At 38.8% G+C, this 20,432-nt stretch overlaps 1 protein-coding gene across 4 annotated transcripts in view; it reads left to right on the top strand.

The window, feature by feature from the left end:
- Nucleotides 1-20,432, top strand: part of EXOC2 (exocyst complex component 2) — a 215,243-nt gene that overhangs the window by 58,234 nt on the left and 136,577 nt on the right. For 3 of the 4 annotated variants that reach the window (XM_041769948.1, XM_041769949.1, XM_041769950.1), the window contains 3 exons: nt 8,110-8,223; nt 10,526-10,650; nt 17,728-17,808. In XM_041769948.1, coding sequence (XP_041625882.1) covers nt 8,110-8,223; nt 10,526-10,650; nt 17,728-17,808 — 320 coding nt within the window. The remainder of the gene's footprint in view (nt 1-8,109; nt 8,224-10,525; nt 10,651-17,727; nt 17,809-20,432) is intronic. The other variant, XM_041769951.1, reaches the window with a different exon arrangement.

Consider the following 20,432-nt stretch of genomic DNA (forward strand, 5'->3'; position numbering starts at 1 on the left):
ATGATGTAGAAGAGAAGGGCTTTGGATAAATTTGCTTCTTAGAAATTTTATCAAAACCAGTTCGTGGGCTGTGATAACAGTGCCTAAGTCCAGAACCCGTCAGACGCTCCCCTCCAGAAACAAACCACACGACCGAAAGCAAGCTCATAATACTTAATACAACAGAATGAATACAATGACGTTAAAAATTGAAAGCAAAAAGAATTGCGAATAATATACAGTCAAAAGCAGAACATAAGCCCACGTTTACCGCGTTAGCCTCCCACCTTTCATCATCCTTCCATCTGCCAAATCAAGGAAGCACGTTTTCTTTAATGCAGTAACACTACCAACCAGGCCTCCCTCTGAGTGGGGTGGCTAGGATTTTTCTCAAAATGAATTTTGTCTTGCTTGTTTACAGGTCATTACTGCACATTGTTCTCACATTGAAAACAAATTCTGATGTGTTGCAAACAGTCCCGTTGTTTTGATATCTGAGCCCTCAGTCCATATGCCTGGGTCTTCCCAGGGCAGGAGCTAACCCTCATCAGGAGATTTAAATCTGAGCTCACACCGCCATCTAATGGAAAGCGTGTATTTTAGGAGCGGCAGGAGCTGTCAGCTACTGAAACTGTATTTTGATTTCTTAAAGAAAACATTTCATGAGTGCACATAGTAGAATGTGTTGCCGTCACTCTCTTACCCCATGGTGTTACATTTAAAGTGTAGATTTATTTTAAATTACTTAAAATGAACTTTGATTTTACTGAGTTGTTAAGCCATCACTTTACTTGGTGGATTACAGCCTAAAATCTAGTTATTGTGTACAGACATTTGAGTTTTAACTCTCATACTTGGTCAACTCCATTGACACAGTGCGGCTTCCTTTCCTAATACTGCATTGAGACCATTAGCAATTCTCTGCATCTAAATCAGTTTTCCCTTCTCTGTCCTTAAATTTATGTCTTTCTAGATGTGTAGCTGTGGTTCCATTTGATGCCTAAGAGTCACTGGTTCTTTATTTGACAATGGAAGTACCGGGTTCAAGTCTAGACTATTTACAAGCAGCCTCCTCACTGTAACACGGGAATATATAATTCACTGTATTGTTAGGATGATCAAAGGAAACGATGCTTATGGAAATAGTCTGTGAAATATAAAGAACTGAGTATAAAGAATAAAACTAACAGCAAATAATATTTTTGAGCGTTTACTGTGTGTTAGAAACTATTAAGCCTTCTCCATGCATTATTTATTTTAATCCTCAGAATATTCCTAGGACGAAGATACCCTATTGTCCAATAACTGGGAACTTGGATTAAATAACTTCCCAAAGGTTATACAGACAAGTCTAGCAGACTTCTCAGATTGAACCCAGAGCCTGTGCTCTAAGCCACCACTTATTATTACCATCTCCCACTTAGATAATGCCGTTAGTCATCCCTGCTTTTGCAGACATGTACCCTGGAGAGCTTCATTGCTTCTAGGCATTGTCATCGTCGGGTTTTTTTTGTTTGTTTGTTTTGGTTTTGTTTTGTTTTTTCCCCAGATCTTCTGTTTCACATTCATTTTGAGGTGTTTGTGTAAAAGATCAGTATAGTTAAACATATATTTTGGGATACAGTGCTGACTCAGGATGCCTTCAGCTGTAAGTAACAGAAAATGAAAACTAACTTAAGCTTAAACAAAAAATATTGCTATTTTCTCATAATGTACAAAGTCCTAAGGTGGTGGACTCCATTACTGGTTGAGTCAGTGACCTCGTAATGTCACCAAGGTGTGAGGAATCTTGTTGCTCTGTTCTGCTGCACTTGGCGTAAAACTGATTTTCTTTGTGATTGCAGATCGACTGAAACAATTTCTGGTATTGAAGCAATAATAACACACAATAAGGAATAATATAAGAATCTAATGTTGAAGCAATAATACACAATAATTAATAAAATCCAGTAATGTCTAGAGGCAAAAAGACACTATTTCTTCTTGATTTTCCTTCTTACAAGTATGGAGACCCTTCCCAGAAATGTTCCAGTAGATCTTTCCTCAGACATCACTGGTCAAAACAAGATCATTCAATAGATATATGCAAAGTGGGTATGATAAGCATGATTTGCTTAGGATAATTATTGACTCAGGGAACGTATGATTGCACTATTGTGTGGGATTGTTTGGTCTGTGGGTGGAGAATGCATGTTGAATCACTAGCCAAGAGTGGACTTAATTGGGTGATTTGAGGCAAAATTGTTTGACTTCTCTCTTAGAGTCTTGTCATTTTTAAAAAAGATTATTTATTTGAGAGAGAGAAGAGAGCATGCACTCGAATGAGAGGAGGGGCCGAGGGAGAGAATCTTCATAAAGACTCTCTGCTGAGCAGGGAACCTACTTGGGTGCTTGATCCCACAACACACGCGGTCATGACCTGAGCCGAAACCAAGAGCTGGCTGCTCAACCGACTAAGCCATCCAGGCACCCCGAATTTTGTCATCTTTAAGATAATTTCTGTCTTATAAGTCTCAATATTCTTCTTCCAATTTATATTTATTTAGTAAGGTTGGTAAAGGAGTTTTAATGTCTTCAGTAGGAAATCACTGTAAAGTAAACTCTGTCTCAGGGGTGATTTTGAAGAGATAAGTAGAGTGAGTATTTTGCCCAAGAGACCCACTGCTTTATAAACTCTACTTAACTCATTTAGGTGCCTGAAGGAGCTATATGTATAAGAAATAGTAGTGCATGGGAAATAAGATAGTGGTAGGCAGAGAAAGACTCAGATCGCAGCCTGTGGGGCTCCCTGGTGGAAGCACATGGCCTGTCCCGGGTCTGCAGTGACTCCTCACTGCCCACACTAATGCCAGAGCTCAATTTCAGGATCGTCGGCCCTCTTCTTCTCACCCTGCCCTGCCAGTGGCTTGGTGCACCCATGATGGAGGAGAGGAAGCTGTGGAGCCTACGGAGGCCTGGCCATGCTCACGTGCTTCTCATATCATCAGGAGACTCCACTGCTAGTAATGTGGCCAGGCCCACGTCTGTTCCCTCTTGAGGAGGAGGGAGATAGGGAGGGACCTGTGGGCTCATGTCCTAGAGCCTTACCAGATATCAGGTCTTTATCTTGTGATAAGACAGTTCTATTTATATTTGTAAAAATAACAACTGGGCACATTGTTAGTGAGATGTTTCTGAAGTGTAAGCGTCAGGTGAGTTCTAAGTATGGGAAGTTGTAGGTAGCTACATATTTGCATTATTCAGTATCACAACATTAAGCATTTTAACTGTTTAGGATTTGACCTTTTTCATATGTACTTTGTATATCCAGGTTTCTCGTTTGTTTGTTTTGTTTTTGTGTGTGTGTTGTTGTTCTCTTTATGTATCTTCAGCTTTCTTGAAGCATAGTTGACAAATTTCTAAGATACTTAAAGTGATTTGATAAATGTATACCTCGTGAAAGGATTCCTACCATCAAGTTAACTAAGGCACCTAACACCTCCAGCACCTCACTTCTTTCTTTCTATGTTTCTCTCTCTTTTCTTTTTTTTTGGGGGGGTGGGGGAGGACCCTTTAAATAGTTCTACTCTTTTAGCCTATTTCAATGATAGAATACTGTGTTCCCAACTCTCGTCATTATTTCACATTTGAGACCTTACTCATCTTATGGCTGAGAGTTTGTATCCTTTTACCAACCTCTTACTTCCTCCACCCCGAGCCCCTGCAACCACTTTTGTGCTCTCTGTTTCTATGAGTTTGACTTTTTTTTTCTACTACCACATATTTTTTTGCAAATCTGGTGAAAGGTTTATATTTCTTATATCTAATAAAGGGCTAGTGTAAATTTGCATATTTTATAAGGGGTTAATATTCAAAATACAGAAAGAACGCATACAACTCAGCAGCAAAAAAGAAAAAAAAAAACAATCGATTAAAAAATGGGCAGGGAAAAAAAAAAAAATGGGCAGGGGAGCCTGAATAGACATTTTCCAGAAAGGTGTGTAAATGGCCACCCGGCATATGGAAAGGTGAAGTCCATGATCATCAGGAAAATGCAAGTCATAACCACACTGAGATATCATCTCACAACTGTGTTAGAAACACAGTCATAAAATAGTCAAGAGATGACAGATGTTGGCGAAGATGTTCCCTATGTCCTGTTGGGAGGAATGCAACCTGCTGCAGCCACTGTGGAAAACGGTGGAGATTCCTCAAAAAAATTAAAAATAGGACTGCCATGTGATCCAGCAGTTGTACTTCCGGGTGTATATCCAGAGGAAATGGAAACAAGATAGTGAGCTAGCTGCACCCCCATGTTCATTGCCGCCTTATTCACAATAGCCAAGCTGCGGAGACAGCCGAAGTGTCCTGAGTGGATAATGAAGAAGATGCGTGTGTGTAATGGAACGTCATTCAGCCACGGGAAGGAGGATGTCCTGCCAGCGTGCAGGTGACCTGGAGCTCACCGATCACACAGAAAGACACGTGCAGTTTGTTCGTTTTTAAGTGTGTTGGCCATGATTTAACTACCCCCCCCCCCCAACCGCCGGGGCTGTAGTCTCAGTCATCTCACCAACACATATGACTGCTGTGTTTTGGGTTTGTGTCTGCGTTTTGTTCTTGTTTCTTTTCCTTGCTGTTATTGTATCATACATCCTTTCTTGATGTTGTTAATCCCTCTTCACGCTTCTGTCCAGATTATGGGTAGGGAACCACCCAACCGTCATAAACTGCTGGGCTTGAGTGAAGGATAAAGAAGTTCACAGAGTCCCTTTTTGCTGCTTTTTTGGTCAGCTGTATCTTTATTTTTTTTATTTATTTACTTTTTTAAGATTTTTATTTATTTATTCATGAGAGACACGGAGAAGCAGAGACCCAGGCAGAGGGAGAAGCAGGCTCCATGCAGGGAGCCCAATGCAGGACTCGATCCTGGGACCCCGAGGTCACACTCTGAGCCAAAGGCAGGCGCTAAACCGCTGAGCCCCCAGGTGTCCCTTTAATCTGGGAGTTTGCAGCTGATCCTTGTTGGAAGAGGATTTCACATAGTTGAATAATTCGTCAAGACTGTTTAATAGTAGGGATTTAGTTGGTATCATATGATTCTGTAGTGCTTTTTGGTTTTGTTAAGATTATTTAACTTTTTGAGCAAGCGAAGTGTTAGAACTACACAGAATGCCAGTTCAAGTATCAAGTAGAAGTGAAGTTGACAGAAAAGTGGTAGGTATTTCTCCGTGCACTTTTCCGATTCATCCTGCTGTGCTTTCCCGTTTAGACGCGAGGCCCTTGACGCAGCACTCTGGACAGACCTGGGGGCTGTGGCCTGTGCGTATCTGAAGGAAGCGTTTCTAGCTACTGAGCTCGGGCCCAGCACTTTCTGCTCAGGCATTTATCCCCCCCCCCCCCAAAGTTTTAGCTTGGAGGCATGATGTACAAATAAATAAAATGAGAAAAACTTCCAAAGGTGACAGGATTTTATTACTAAGTAAAGTATCAAACCGGCAAGAAGAAGCCAAGCCAAAATACGCTTCTAAAAATGCAGAGTTCTGCGGGTCCTTCTCGGAGGCCCCGCCTGGTAAGGATGACCAACAAGCCTACAGGACACACGCGCCCCCGAGAAGATTCAGGCTCTAGGCTTTTAACCTCGGAAGCCGGTGGGTAATGCTGTGCGATTGGCCTCGCCTGTGAGTCAGTGACCGAGGTGATGCCACTGGGGGCCTGTGACCCCCTTGAGGTCTCCTCTGACCTGTCTGTTCCTGTGCTGCTCCGCAGGGCTTTCTGCCCCCCTAATTGAAAAAAGAAAACATCATTGTGAGAAAGGTGAGTGTAACAGACCGTGAAGTGGGTCTCTCTCTCGACTGAGGTACTGACCCACTCGATGTTGGATCCTGGATTACGGTGCAGGGTGTACAGAGGAAATCCCAGGAAACTGCGAAAGGACCGAGGGAGCCAGGAGCACACGGACGGGCTGTGCTAGGCTGTAAAAGAGACTCCTGGAGTGGGGCACGACACTAGTGCACGTGGGCGGGAGGATGCTTGGGGCCGTGAGTACCTGATGGGACACAGCAGGCTCCAGGCTCCCTTAGGGGCTGCCCACCACAATCCACGGAGCCCATCCCAGAGCGAGGGTGCTTTAGGTAAGGACGGAGCCTTGGTGTGCGCCACACTGTGTGGTTTCTTTTTTAAATACTTTTAATGATATATCTTTTTTTTCTTCTTCATTTTTTTTAAAGTTTAAATTCAAGTTGAATTTACATAGTGTAGTATTGGTTTTAGGAGTAAAATTTAGTGATTCAACGCTTACATGTACACCCAGTGTTGATCACAAGTGCCCTCCTTAGTGCCCATCACCCAGTCACCCCGTCCCTCACCCACCTGCCCTCCAGCAACCCTCGGTTTGTTCCCTCTAGTTAAGTCTTTTATGGTGTGCCTCCCTCTCTGTTTTTATATTATTTTATTTTTCCTCCCCTTCCTCTGTGTTCATTTGTTTTGCTCCTTATCACATACAAATGAAATCATATGGTATGCGTCTTTCTTGGGCTGACCTGACGTAGCGTAAAACTCCCTAGCTCCATCCATGTCATTGCAAATGGCCCGATTCCATTCTTTCTGAAGGCCGAGTACTATCCCATTGTGTATGGACACCACATCTTCTTTATCCATTCCTCAGTTGATGACATTTGGGCTCCCTTCATAGTTTGACAATGCTGCCATAAACATTGGGATGCACGTGCCCCTTCTTATCAGCATTTTTAAAGATTATTTATTTATTTATTTGAGAGAAGGAGACAGAGAGGGAGAGGGAGAAGCAGGCTCCCCGCCGAGCAGGGAGCCCGATGTGGGGCTCCATGCCAGTACCCCGGGATCATGACCTGAGCCGAGGGCAGATGCTCAACCAACTGAGCCACCAGGTGCCTCCTTATCAGCATTTTTGTACCCTTTGGGTAAATACCTAGTAGTGCAATTGCTGGGTCATAGGGAAGCTCTGTTTTTGACTTTCTGAGGAACCTCCATGCTGCTTCCCAGAGTGGCTGCTCCGGTTGGCATTCCCACCAACCTCACTGCTTAGTTTCTGAATTGAGGCCATGTTTGTGGTAATGTGGCATCAAGTGTCTCTCATATGAGAGTAGAAGTCATTGCACCTGCCCACGTCTTCTTGTAGGGTGGTGACAATCCCCACTCCCTCAATCTTAACCTGAATACACTGGGCTGCGGAACAGTACCGTGTCCTGTCCATGCCCATGAGTTCGGCGTATCCACTGTATGCGGCTGGGAACACACTTCAGTCAGAGGGCACAGCAAGATCAAGGAATGAAGTAAAAATCAGGAGAGTATAATCCCTCTGAAGTTGCTAAAAGCCTCAGTTTTGGGGATTAGAGTAGCCGGAGTGAGTCCTGACAGATAAGCAGGTTCAAATCATGGACAGACTTGACTCTCTTGTAGACTTGGACTTCCTCCCGCACAGATGAGGGGATGGGGTGTGGGGAGGGCCACGAGCTCATAAGCCCGTACCAGGGTTTGCCCTTGTTCCTTGTGCTCGTGGACTCGGCTGTCTCACTTCCAGCATGGAGCCTGTACTGTGGTTGTATTTAATTATTATTTGAACAAATAAACTGAATGGTTCAGAGGTTGACCATAAAACTGTAGGCAGGAAGGTGAGCTCCAGGTAAGGTATTGCCTGTTATAAGCTTTTCTTGTAATTATTCTAGATATAGACATATAAATATGAGTATTTTATAGTTAGCTCTAATTTTTATCAGTAGGCATCAGTGTTTTTAAAACAACCTTCATATAAGTCTTTAACAAAAAGTGTTTTAACAAACTAATGTCCTTAAACTTCATTGTATCCAAATTCTGATTTTTATCCCTTGAATAGAGAATGATTGCATATTTGTAGATCTAAAGTATCCACTCAGCCTCTTTGAACTCTATAGTGATGTAATTTCTGTGTTTTAATTTCTTATATATATAAAGTTCACATGAGAAGAAATCAGCTGCAGTATAGGAGATGTATTTTGTATTCACGTGTAAACACAGCCTCCATAATGTGTGGTGTATAACTGTCACGCGTATTATCCGGTACTGCAGGATGTCTGCTGCATCATTGTGGCAATAGCACCCAGAGTGTACTCTAAACCTTTCTTTCTCCCTTAGAAGTAAGTTTCCGCAGAAGGACTTAGAAATGCTGTTTCCTGGAATGAGTGCTGATTTCACGAGTGAGAATTTTTCAGCTGCGTGGTATCTTATAGAAAACCATTCAAGCACCAGGTCAGTGGATGTCGGACTAGACTCTGCCTGTTTTCATGGGGATATGCCTAATAGGATCATATGAGACTGTGGCTTTTAGGTCGGCCTCTGCTGCTTAGGAGTCCTTTGACTTTGAGTGAGCTCATCAATATCTCTGGGTGTCTTTTACCTCTTTTATGAAATGGTATTATTAATTAGCAGACCCGTATCGTCTGCCCTCTTACTGTTTCTATATGATTCACATTTGTGCAACATATTAAAACTTTGTGGAGTCTCAACTGGGTACCTAAACTGATGTGTCTAAACGTGACTTCTCTCTTTCAAATAACAAGACTTTCAAGTCCTGCTGTAAATTAGCAGCATACCTCCTTCCCTAGAACAAAGGAAGATGACTTGACCTGCCATTTTGCGAAGATTTGCCTTAAAATTAGCTGAAAATAGTGAAGGTCATATCTCCAAATTGAAGTGTTCCCTCTTTGTCTGCTAATCACATTTTACCACACTCTCTACAAGAGCATGTCTGTAACCTTTTGCAAGATTGGTTTAAACAATTATATTTAGTAACAGCGTTTGAATAAATGGATGGTTTATTGCTTAACATTTACATTCTTGAGAAGTCAACTTGTTAAAATACACCTTAGGAGACATTTTTCCTTCACCAGCTAGAATGAAAACCATTAGAAAACGTGAGGAAATTGGGGGAGGGAGGGTAAATCCTGATAGATTTTTAAGATTTATTTTTAGAGAAAGAGTGCACCCATGTGCACATGTATGTGTGTGGCAGGAGGGGCACAGGGAGAGAGAGAGAGAATCTGGAGCAGACTCTCCACTGAGTGCAGAGCCCAAGGCCGGGTTCTTTTTTTTTTTTTTAATAATAAATTTATTTTTTATTGGTGTTCAATTTGCCAACATACAGAATAACACCCAGTGCTCATCCCATCAAGCGCCCCCCTCAGTGCCCGTCACCCAGTCACCCCCCCCCCCCACCCTCCTCCCCTTCCACCACCCCTAGTTCGTTTCCCAGAGTTAGGAGTCTTCATGTTCTGTCTCCCTTTCTGATATTTCCTACCCATTTCTTCTCCCTTCCCCTGTATTCCCTTTCACTATTATTTATATTCCCCAAATGAATGAGACCATATAATGTTTGTCCTTCTCCGATTGACTCATTTCACTCAGCATAATACCCTCCAGTTCCATCCACGTTGAAGCAAATGGTGGGTATTTGTCATTTCTAATTAATGGCTGAGTAATATTCCATTGTACACATAGACCACAGCTTCTTTATCCATCATCTGTCGAAGGACACTGAGGCTCCTTCCACAGTTTGGCTATTGTGGACATTGCTGCTAGAAACATCGGGGTGCAGGTGTCCCGGCGTTTCACTGCATCTGTATCTTTGGGGTAAATCCCCAGCAGTGCAATTGCTGGGTCGTAGTCAAGGCCGGGTTCTATCTCACAACCTTGAGAACTTGACTGGAGCAAGAGCCAGGTGCTTAAGTAAGTGGCTGAGCCACCAAGGTGCCCCAGTTGCGACACATTTTTAAGATCAATGTCAAATCTTTCATTGCAAAAGAAGATGGTTCTAATTTTACATTGTGGATGTGCTGTTTCTATTACCGTGAGTCAGAACTGATCTCTGTTTTATGTGTAGGACTATCATGACACCGAGGAATAGATTCAGAGCTTTATAGCCAGATTTTGTTAGCTTACCTGGAAATAAAATTTCTGAAATGTAGACACCCATCAGTTTTCCTCTGTTCGAGATATAGGGAAGAAATATTTTTGTCTTTTTATGTATTTAAATTGTGAATTGACCCCCAAGTAATTTCACTGTTAATGACAGAGGACTGGGTCCTGATGTGGTGAATAATGACATGCTTAATTTACACGTGGAATACGGAAATGAGCTTATGGAGCAGTTCTGCCTTAGGTAACCGAGATAACCCCTGCACTGATGTAGCTCTGCCCCTCGGGGACGTCAAATTCAAGACTCCTTACCTGGCGAATCGTACATATGACGTCTATTGCTTATAGAAATACTCACGTGTGTTTACTTCTTAGGGATCTGACATATTTGGAATGACCATTTGAGGGCTACAAATCTGTTTTATAGTTGCTGTATTTTTGTTGTTCATAATAAAGAGAAGATTTATATTTCGATGTAGGGAAGAATTTGAAAGCTTTTTGTTTTCATCTGGTTACGTATTATATGAGTCTGTGAGTTCCTTAACTTAGGCCTCAGTGTTTTGCGTTTCATGCATTGTCTTAATTCTTTTTTGCTTTCTAGGAGTCTCAAACTTTTGGGTTCTTAATTTCATTTCAGTTTTGAGCAGCTGAAAATGGCAGTCACCAACCTGAAGAGACAGGCTAACAAGAAGAGCGAAGGCAGCCTGGCGTATGTGAAAGGAGGTCTCAGTACTTTCTTTGAAGCCCAGGATGCCCTCTCAGGTAAGGTGACCCTCAGAACCAGCTGCTGGGGCTTCCCCGCGGAAACCCGACACTGTGCTTGCAGAGTGTTTACAGGCTGTGACATTCAGTCTGTATTTATAAGAGTAGAGATCTAAAATGTGCCATAAATATTTGTTGCAGACCAGGCTGGAATGTCTTTGAAGGCTTGATACTTTAAATATTTGTCTCTGAGGCTTTTGTTGACCCATTGTCCATATGTGAAATAGGAGACTACTTTGCCTCTCCATGATGCCCAACCTCCCGGGCCGATAAGAAACTAAACCCCGATAGGTAAAATTCTAGAATTTAAAAAATCCTTTTATAGCCCAGCCATCAATATCTTGCACGTGTGACTAATTCTGTATCTGTGATCCCGTTAGTGTGTTTGTTCAGTTTGGAAAGGACTGACTGATAATAATGTGTCATTCCTTTTAGGTATCATCCCATGGGCCCCCTATATAATAGTTAAGTGTCCACCATCCATGTCGTCATCTTTATATAGGAAAGAAATTATATTAAATAGAAATAGCACAGCTTCAGACATTTCAGGGAAAGAGGTGGCATAGGTATTTTTTTTTCCTCCTAAAATTACCTTTAATTAATAGAAATCAAATTAGCGTTTAGTAAAAAGTAAAATATATTAATAAAAGCCTAATTATTTTTAAAAACAGAAATACCTATAACTAAGTACATCTATATCTGTCTTTCTATCTATACCTGTAACTTTAAGGGTAGACTAAGAGGCTACACTTTTCTTCAGTAGGACTTAATTATTATTATTATTTTTTACTTTGTATTCTCAAAAGTATAGATGTCCTTTTATTGTTTTCAAAGCCCTCTCCTCCCGGCTCCACAAGCATGCTGGACTACATCTGATACAGCTCTTTTCTTGCCAGGTAGAAGTTAGGTTTCTGAAGGAGTAAACTCTGAACACCTAGGAGGGAACAGAGAAAGTAGGTAGTTTTCTTTGGTAAACTCTGTGCCCTACCCTTTTTGAAGTGACACTTTTCTTTCTTTCTTTGTGCTTATTGATATTCTAAGTTGTCAAAGTCACTATGTTAACAATAGAAACCTGAACGTATATGCACAGAGTTTAACGTTATCAAATAGAATTAAGTCCTTAATTCCCTAGTAGCTATGCAAATGATAAATTTGCCATGTGTGATTAGCATTTCCCAGAAATTATCATAACTTAAAATTATTTCACTTAACAAAAATATACGCTTGACTTTTTTCTCCATTCTTTTTTTTTTTTGACATATGTATTTGTATACACATGTATATTTTTTCCTGGTTTTAGTTTTATAAATAGCTTCAATCCTGGTAGATTTCAAGAAGTCTTATTTGGCACATTAAAGTTAGATGGTCTCATTTATCACATTTGCCCTAGAAGCATATTGGCAATTTAATGTTTAATAAAGATAATTCTGACCATCTGCTTAATCACATAAGCAGGTGACTCTATGACATATAGAAAGTGATTTTAATAATAAATTCAAAAAGTTCAGATACACACATATCTCGCTTTTTCTATGTTTTGATGTAAATGAAATGTATATTACAAAAAACAGTAAACAGATAAATAATAAGCAAAGACTATTTGTAATCCCGTTGTAGAGATAATGACATAACCTTTGATGTATTTTCTTTTGATCTTTTTGTCTAATTGTCTAATATAATCATATTCTTTTAAACCTTTAGACATTTTTATTTTGGCCTCTCTCTTGTAAGCAACAAGTGGTAGGATTTTTATATTTTTTTTACTATTTTAATAGAAGAATTTAAGCCATGTACATTTATTGTAACTGACACCTTTGTTCTTTTGTTTTATTTTGTATTTTTGCTTTTCGTTTTTCCCTTTGTGCTATATAGACCATATTGGTTGCAAATCTTTCAGATTTGGAAGAAGTGTTTTAAAGTTCTATCATAGGTTGTCTTTTGACTCCTGTTGTGTATGTCAACAGTTTAGGACATATTTATTTCTTATGCTCCTTCCTTTTTCCTCATCTTAAACTGAAGTTATAGACCTGTCTTTTTATTTTACCTTTTCTTTTGCATTTCATTATTATGTTTTTAGATTTATTTTTTTCTTTTGCAGTTAATTTTATGACATATTTGCCATAATTAAAATTTACTATGCAGTTAATTTTATGACATATTTGCCATAATTAAAATTTACTATGTATTCACATAAATTTAGTTGGCTTTAATTTTTATTGCCAGTCATTTTATATTTCATCTTTTCTATCTTTGGATATTTTGATTTGATCAGTGGGATATATATTTTGTGCTAGAGCTTTTGAATTCTTGCATGTCTGGAAATGTCTCTTACTTTCATACATAAACAACCTCTTGGCTAGAAGAGAATTATTTTCTGAATTGATTTATTTAGTATCTTTTAGTGTTACAGAGAAAAATCCTGAGCCAGTGTAATTTTTTATTACTTAAAGAGGGATTCATTGTTTTTCTCTCTCCTGAAATGTTTATAAGATTGATTTGTTTAAACTTGAATCTTAAAAAAAAAAAAAATCTTTTCAGAATATTTTAGAATGTAGGTCTTATCTTCATTTTAGAATGTAGGCCTATTCATTTTTCCCAATACTTGATAAGTTTTTAGAATCTGTAGACTCATATCTTCAGTTTTTAACACTTTCCTTTGTTATATCGGATACCACTTATGGTTTGTTTTTGAATGCCCTTGTATAAAAGCATTACTCCTTTCCTTCTGCTCTCTTGTGTGGTACCCGGCACTTTTCTTTTTTTCAGTACACTGATGAGTTGCCCAGTAGTAGTATGACTCAACTAGTTTCCTTATGTTTCCTGCTCTACTGGGTATTGGGAAATGTCTCGAAATCGTTGTAAAGGGAAAGGAGTTGTTAGAGGTAAGAAAAATGGGGGAGCAGAATTACAGTCTTGAAGATAGGAAAAAAATTAGATGTTTCTTGTCAGAATTAGGCTAATAATTCAGTGTGTAGAGATGACAGTGTATAAATAAACACCTTTCTCTGCTCTTTTTGATATCACCTGTGTTCTCTGGTTAAGTGGACTATTTCATATGCATCCAAGTGTTTTTCCATCCATCCCAGTCCAGTAGACAGTGTGGCTTTTATGTACCTTTAAGCTTTTATGCTGTTGTCAGTTTGTTTTTTCCTGTGTGTAGCCATAACTATTTTATTTAGAACTTGGTAGATGTGCCTGGCTTAACTTATCTGCCACTGTTAACCCTAGTGTGTTTATTGTCGTTTTTACTGTATCCCGCAAAAATATTCCCAGCAATTTGTGTTCCTTCTCCATGGCAGCCCCTCTGCCTTCATCCTTTGAAATCTTCAGAGCCATAGTTTCTTATCAGTTGCTGTTCACACCAGCTCTCACAGGCCGCGGTGATGTTTGTGGAGCTTTTCGTATCCTAAGAAGCCTTCACTTCCTCGGTGCCTTCTGATCACCACCTTTGTTTGGTGACCATTTCCCTGAGTGCTCCTTGAGCTTGTCACCTCTCCAGTCTCTTGTGTTTTTGTTATTGCAAGTCCAGCATTATCACTTCTTTGACAACAATTATGGACTGAAACTGCATGAATTACATTTATTTATGTAGTACTAAGGAATACCTGAGTAAAGAGGCCAAAACAGAGTAACATATGTTGCTGAATACACGACCGACCTTTCCTCCCATGTTGCTTTTATTGCTGCTACTAGAGGCAGTGTAAGCCACAGCTGATGTTTTGGCACACTCTGTTGTTAGTGTGTATTGATATATGAAGGTTATTTAGGCAGGTAAGGTTATCAAGGATCCTGTTATCTAAGTGAGAGTCCTTTATACCTGTTAGCCTTCTATGTTAATAGTTGTAATTATTGTATTATTATTTTTACTATCTTTTTTCCCCATATAACTGAGGGAAGAAAGGACTCATAGATTACCTAATCTATTTAAAAGTTATTTATATAATTTAGTCACTCATAAAACTTTGGTAGAATAAGAAGTAGAAACTAAATGTTTGAAAAGCTCTTTACAAATGTAAATTTTTAAGACATCTCATTGTAACTCTTGTTACTCTTCTGTTTTAGTGAGTATTATCCTCAGAGGTTGGCCTATGGGCCAGATTAGGCCACGGCCCATCTCTGTACAGGCCAGGAGTTAAAGATGGCTTTTCAAGGTTTGTTTGAAAAAAAAAAGAGAGAGAGAGAGAGAGAGCGAGAGAGACAGAAAGAAGGAGAAGGAGAATATGTAACAGAGGCCCTATGTGGCCCAGGAAGTCTGAAATATTTACTTTGTGGTTCATTATAGAAACAGTTTGCTAGTCTCTGACCTAGTTTGAATATTCCTGTCTCTTAGAGGCTAGTAGTGATTTGGAGTCAATAGATCACAGTGTACCTGACATAAATCCTTACAGATGTTGCCTGTGTACTCCCATCATTACTTAGTGCCTCAGTCATATATAAATGTATACATGAATTTACATAAATACATAAATTTATACACAAATGCCATTATTTAGACAAATACTGTGAATTTTTTCATTGAAATCTGCGGATTTGATGTTCACATTTAATTAGACAGTTAATAAAACAATTTCAGGGGATCAATAGGCAGTCTTTCTAGACTGATTTTTTCTTTGAATAGAACTTTTATACACTTTCTTTGTTTCCCAAATACAATTTTATGGTGTTAAACTCCTTCACATATTTAAGTTTTAATAGATTAGAAACAATAACAAACCTGTGATCATGTACCAAGTTGCTTATTGAGTTATACTATTTAAAAATGTTTTCAGAGAAAATAAGAGGTCAAGTGAACCAGACATTGGTTATTTGGTTTAATTTTCTGGAAAATAGGATTGCCTTTATCAGATCCCAGTGTCTCTTGGTCCTCATGCTTGGCTGACAGCTTGACAGTGGCTCTGCTGTGGTGGAGATGGGCGGCAGGAAGCTGCTTTGTCAGCAAAACAGAGCTGTAAACTGAGCCGGGGGGAGCCAGGCTTACCTCGTTTTGACCTGCTGATCAGTGATGGGTTTTGTCAGCAACAGAAATGTGGCTGCATGATTTCCTTTAATGGTTTTTGCTTAGCAGTATTTGATGCACGGCTAGTATGAGATGCAATGTCTTCTTCCATGGAAGAACCGTATGCTGTGCCCCCTTAATAAAGTGGAATGTGTGCCACATGTTCTTTTGCGACAAGATTGCCAGAAAATTACACCAGCGTTTAAATGAATAGTGTGAGCAGTGTTTTTAGGTTAGCTTTATTATATTTGGGCATTTTTATCCCCCTTTTTTTTAAGGATAAGGAAGTTCTTTTCCATTTAACTTAACAAGTTCAAGTAAGTTTAGGTTTTGATATGCAGAAATACTTCATGTCACCCTCACCACATAATCCAAATTTGAAACATTAAATAAATAACTTTCTTTTCACTCCTGAATCAACCAAGACAGTTAAGAATATACTAGCTGATTTTTCCCCCCAAATGTATTTCTTTTTCTTTCTTTTGATGTGTTTCTCTAACAGAGAAGCAGTCTGTTTATAAATTTCAAACAAAATTTGAAAGTGCTTTATAAAAAGATGTTTTAAAAGGTCAGGATCAAAATTAGAAAATAATTAAAAGAAGCAGAGAAGTAGATGTTATTATGCATTGAGAATATTTTTATAGTGCATTTGAGCACTGAATTTGACCCAGAATTTTCTAATCAGTAACTCAAAGGAAACAAATCAAATTGTGATTGATTGATTGATTGATTAAAAGAAAACTTTTTTTCTTTCTTTTTTTTTTTTTTTTTACCTAAGCAGACCCTCCCTCTCTTCCCTGCAATAAATCTACCACTCGTGACTGGTGGGTTGACACAGAACCTATATAATCCTTTTAAGAAGAGTTTGACATTCTCTTTGAAGGTCGGAGAATAGCTACTATCAGAGTTATGTTCATTTCCTTGTACTGGCTCTGAAGCCCATGCAATTACATAGCTTACGTTTGAAGTTTTGCTAATGGAAGTTATGTGAAAGAATAAAATCCCGGGTATTTAGCAGCTCTTATAGTAAGTCTGTTATTTCCATTCTACGGATGTGAGAACTGGCTAAGTTGCCTGCCTTTGTGTTATAGGCAGTATGGGGGGAAGGTTTTGTCCTCAGACAACTTGAGTTCAGATTCGGGGTCTGGCTCTGTGACATTGGTCAACTTATTTAATTTCACTGAGCCATGGGTGTCTCATCTGTGAAACAGAAATAATATTAGAACGTGTATCTTTGACTTCTTACCAGATGAGCGATATGCATTAGAAATTTATCATTGTGCTTAATTATGATCATGGCTCGATTAGAGTTTGCTTTGTTAATTTTATTATTTTTATTGTGTCAGAGTTTGGAATTTGAAAGTGTATTTGGTCATTTCATTTTGCAAATTGTCTTAGTGTTTCACCTAAGTAAGCCTGATTTGCTCTATTTAAAACCTACCCTACACGAGGTAAAACCTTTTTTTAAATATAAATTATTACATTATTTTTAATAATATTTATCAGAACCATGCAGGCATATCAATAAGAGCAAAAAACTCCAATGTAATTTGTATATCCATATATTGATATATTGGTGGATGTTACTGTATAGTTCTTGAGAAATTCCAGGGATATAATAATAGAGAGGAATAGAACGTGGATAATACGTATTTTGCCATGTTGTGTCCAAGGCTGAAATGAGATATTTTGAGTTTGGTAGACTTCAAATACTAGTATTTCTATTTTGCAGATGGCAAAAGTGAGAAATAAAAATGACTTTCCTGCGGCCAAATACCAAAGATATTAATTACTTCTTAAAGTTTCACTTTTCTTTTTTAATTTAACTGTTTTTACCATTCAACCTTGATGAGCCTCAGATGATTAAGTGTATGTATTCGGTACTATTTTAATAGTATTAAGCTATGAGTAACTTAGACTGGTGTCTGCTGTTACTTTGCAGAGTTTTCTGCATGTTTGTGCTCCTTTCCAGCAGTGAAAATAATATGACCATTTTTAAAAGTTGTTTAAAAATGTCATTTTGATGTAATGTGTTCCCACCCACTAAAATAGCCCACACTTTAACAAGATGTTTTTTCTAGCTATCCATCAAAAACTAGAAGCGGATGGAACGGAAAAAGTAGAAGGATCCATGACGCAAAAACTGGAGAATGTTCTGAACAGTAAGTTTTGTCCTACGACCCAAAGCTATTTATGGACTTTATAACAAGCTTTAACATAGTTCTTGGACCTGCTTTCACAGAATGGTCAGTGAGTTGCATTTTAATATTTATTTCTAAATAGTAATGATTTAATAAATATAAAGGGGAATGAAAATATTGAAAATGAACGTTCTGTTTTGTTTGCATTTTATTTATAAGACGTCATAATCTGAAAATAAGCCAGTATGCTTCCTAAGAAGTGAAACTTGCTGCCATAAAAGAGACCAGTACATAAACAGCGTTATCAGGGAGAAAAGTGCTGAAGCAGGAGCCAGGGTTGCCGTTGACCAGAACCCGGAAACACATCTTCGTGTATCTAAGAGTGTCACAGCAAATAGCATCAGCTACTAGAATGACAAACACTTACATACCATTGATTTACCTGAATCCTCTCTTATCCAAAGTGAGTTTAAGGCAGCTTCACCTTTAAGAATGTGTCTAACTCTGAGACATTTTGTAAAAATTGTATGCCAAAAAAAAAAAAAAAAAAAAAACCTGGACCATACAGAGTTTGGGGTCCCATCCACTTCCCCGTGTATCTTTTTATTTATTGATTTCTTCCCCTGACATCCTAGCTCCCAGCTACTCATCCTGATGGTCTGGAAGAAACTCATCAGATGAATGAAGCCCTATTATAATACTAGCAGCTTAAAAGTATATTTTCCTCTTTCACTTATATAGTAAACATTTGACAAAGAGCCGTAATGCCCAGGGGAATCTCCTTGTTTTGTTTTATTTTATTTTATTTTATTTTATTTTATTTTATTTTATTTTATTTTATTTTATTTTATTTTATTTTATTTATTTTATTTATTTTATTTTATTATTATTATTATTTTTTAATCTCCTTGTTTTTAAATATAAGTATAGCAAATGATTTCTCCATGAAACAGGGTTAAGAATAGCTGAAGCATTTAAGAACTCTTTTATCACATCTATAGTGATTCTGTGAATGCAGGATTGTGATACTGAATTAGTTTTGGATTTCTAGCTCGACTTACTTGTATGATAACTTTCTGAACTTTTTTGGGGCGGTAAATATCTGTTTTTAAAGCCCAGGGATCCCTGATACAGTATTTTCTGGAAAGAAGCTTTCATTTGATGTAGGTGTTCCTTGGTAGTAGAATTTAAGTATTTTGATTTCATCTTAAATTTATGAGTTTAACAGCACTTTACATATTTCCCGGGACGCCTGGGTGGCTCAGTGGTTGAGCGTCTGCCTTCGGCCCAGGGCGTGACCCCGGGGTCCTGGGATCGAGTCCCACATCGGGCTCCCTGCGTGGAGCCTGCTTCTCCCTCGGCCTGCGTCTCTGCCTCTCTCTCTCTCTGTGTCTCTCAAGAATAAATAAATAGAATCTCTTTAAAAAAAATTTTTTTCCCTTGGTGGTAGTGGTGGGGGAGGCTGTGGTTGTTGTTATTTTGCCTTGAGACTTTGCCTTGTTTTTGTCTGAGAACCAAGTCACCAGCTTAGTTGAAATGAATATATTCTGAATTCAACCCAAAGAAACCTTTATTAAAGCTGTTTCTGTATTAGCATAGTCAGACATTATAAGGTCTTGGAAAGATGTTTCTACTCAGGGATGCTATTTTTGCTGGAGAAATTGTCATCAAACTATGGATATCTATAAAAAATGATATTATTTCAGTTACTTTTAAAAAGTGGTTTGTAAGAACAAGCTGATATTGTAATTATATCATTGTATCAGTAAAAGAAAATAGACATTCAGATTTGGAAAAAAATTAAGATCTGTTTCATGTGTTAGATTTAGCATAGTGTGTTAACATAATTTTTTTTTTTAAGGAGTAGTTTAGGAAATCCTCCCTTGGGACTTGTGGTATAAAATTTGTAAGGGAAATTATCTTCTTTTCCTTTATAACCGCAGACTTTATCTAGAAATGTGTCATTTTCACTTTATTGCAGTTTGTTTTTCTTGGATAAATAGTTGGGGTTAATTAGTCATTTCTTTATGACACTCTCCTTTAGGACTTATTGATATAAAATTTTTTCTTAAAAGATGTTCCTTTGTAACACTTTCTTTTTTTCTGGAAACTTTTTTTTTATGAACTCGGTATTGCTGTTTGCTATCTCAGGATAAAGTTTTGCTAATTCAGGACAACATGCCAAACATTTACTTAAGACTGGCTGTGAAAGGTACCATGTTTGGTTTAGTGAGAGATGTAAAAATGGGAGACGCGTAGCTCCAGCCCTGTACGCGTGTCCTCTGTCCAGGTGTGTGTATCATAGCTCAGAAGCTGGAGAAACAGAAAAAAAAAAATTATAGAGGGGCACGTGGTGTCTCAGGGTCGGACGCTTGGTTTCAGCTCAGGTCATGGTGTCAGGGTCTTGAGATTGAGCCCCTGTCGGGCTGTGTGCTGAGCGCGGAGCCTGCTTGACGCTCTCTCTTCTTCCCCATCTGACCCTCCCCAGCCCAGCTCGTGCACATGCTCTCTCTCCAAAAAAAAAGTATAGAATATTGGGGATCCCTGGGTGGCTCAGTGGTTTGGCGCCTGCCTTTGGCCCAGGGCGCGATTCTGGAGTTCTGGATCGAGTCCCATGCCGGGCTCCTGGCATGGAGCCTGCTTCT

Source organism: Vulpes lagopus, chromosome 10 (genome assembly GCF_018345385.1).
Source record: "Vulpes lagopus strain Blue_001 chromosome 10, ASM1834538v1, whole genome shotgun sequence".
NCBI lineage: Eukaryota > Metazoa > Chordata > Mammalia > Carnivora > Canidae > Vulpes > Vulpes lagopus.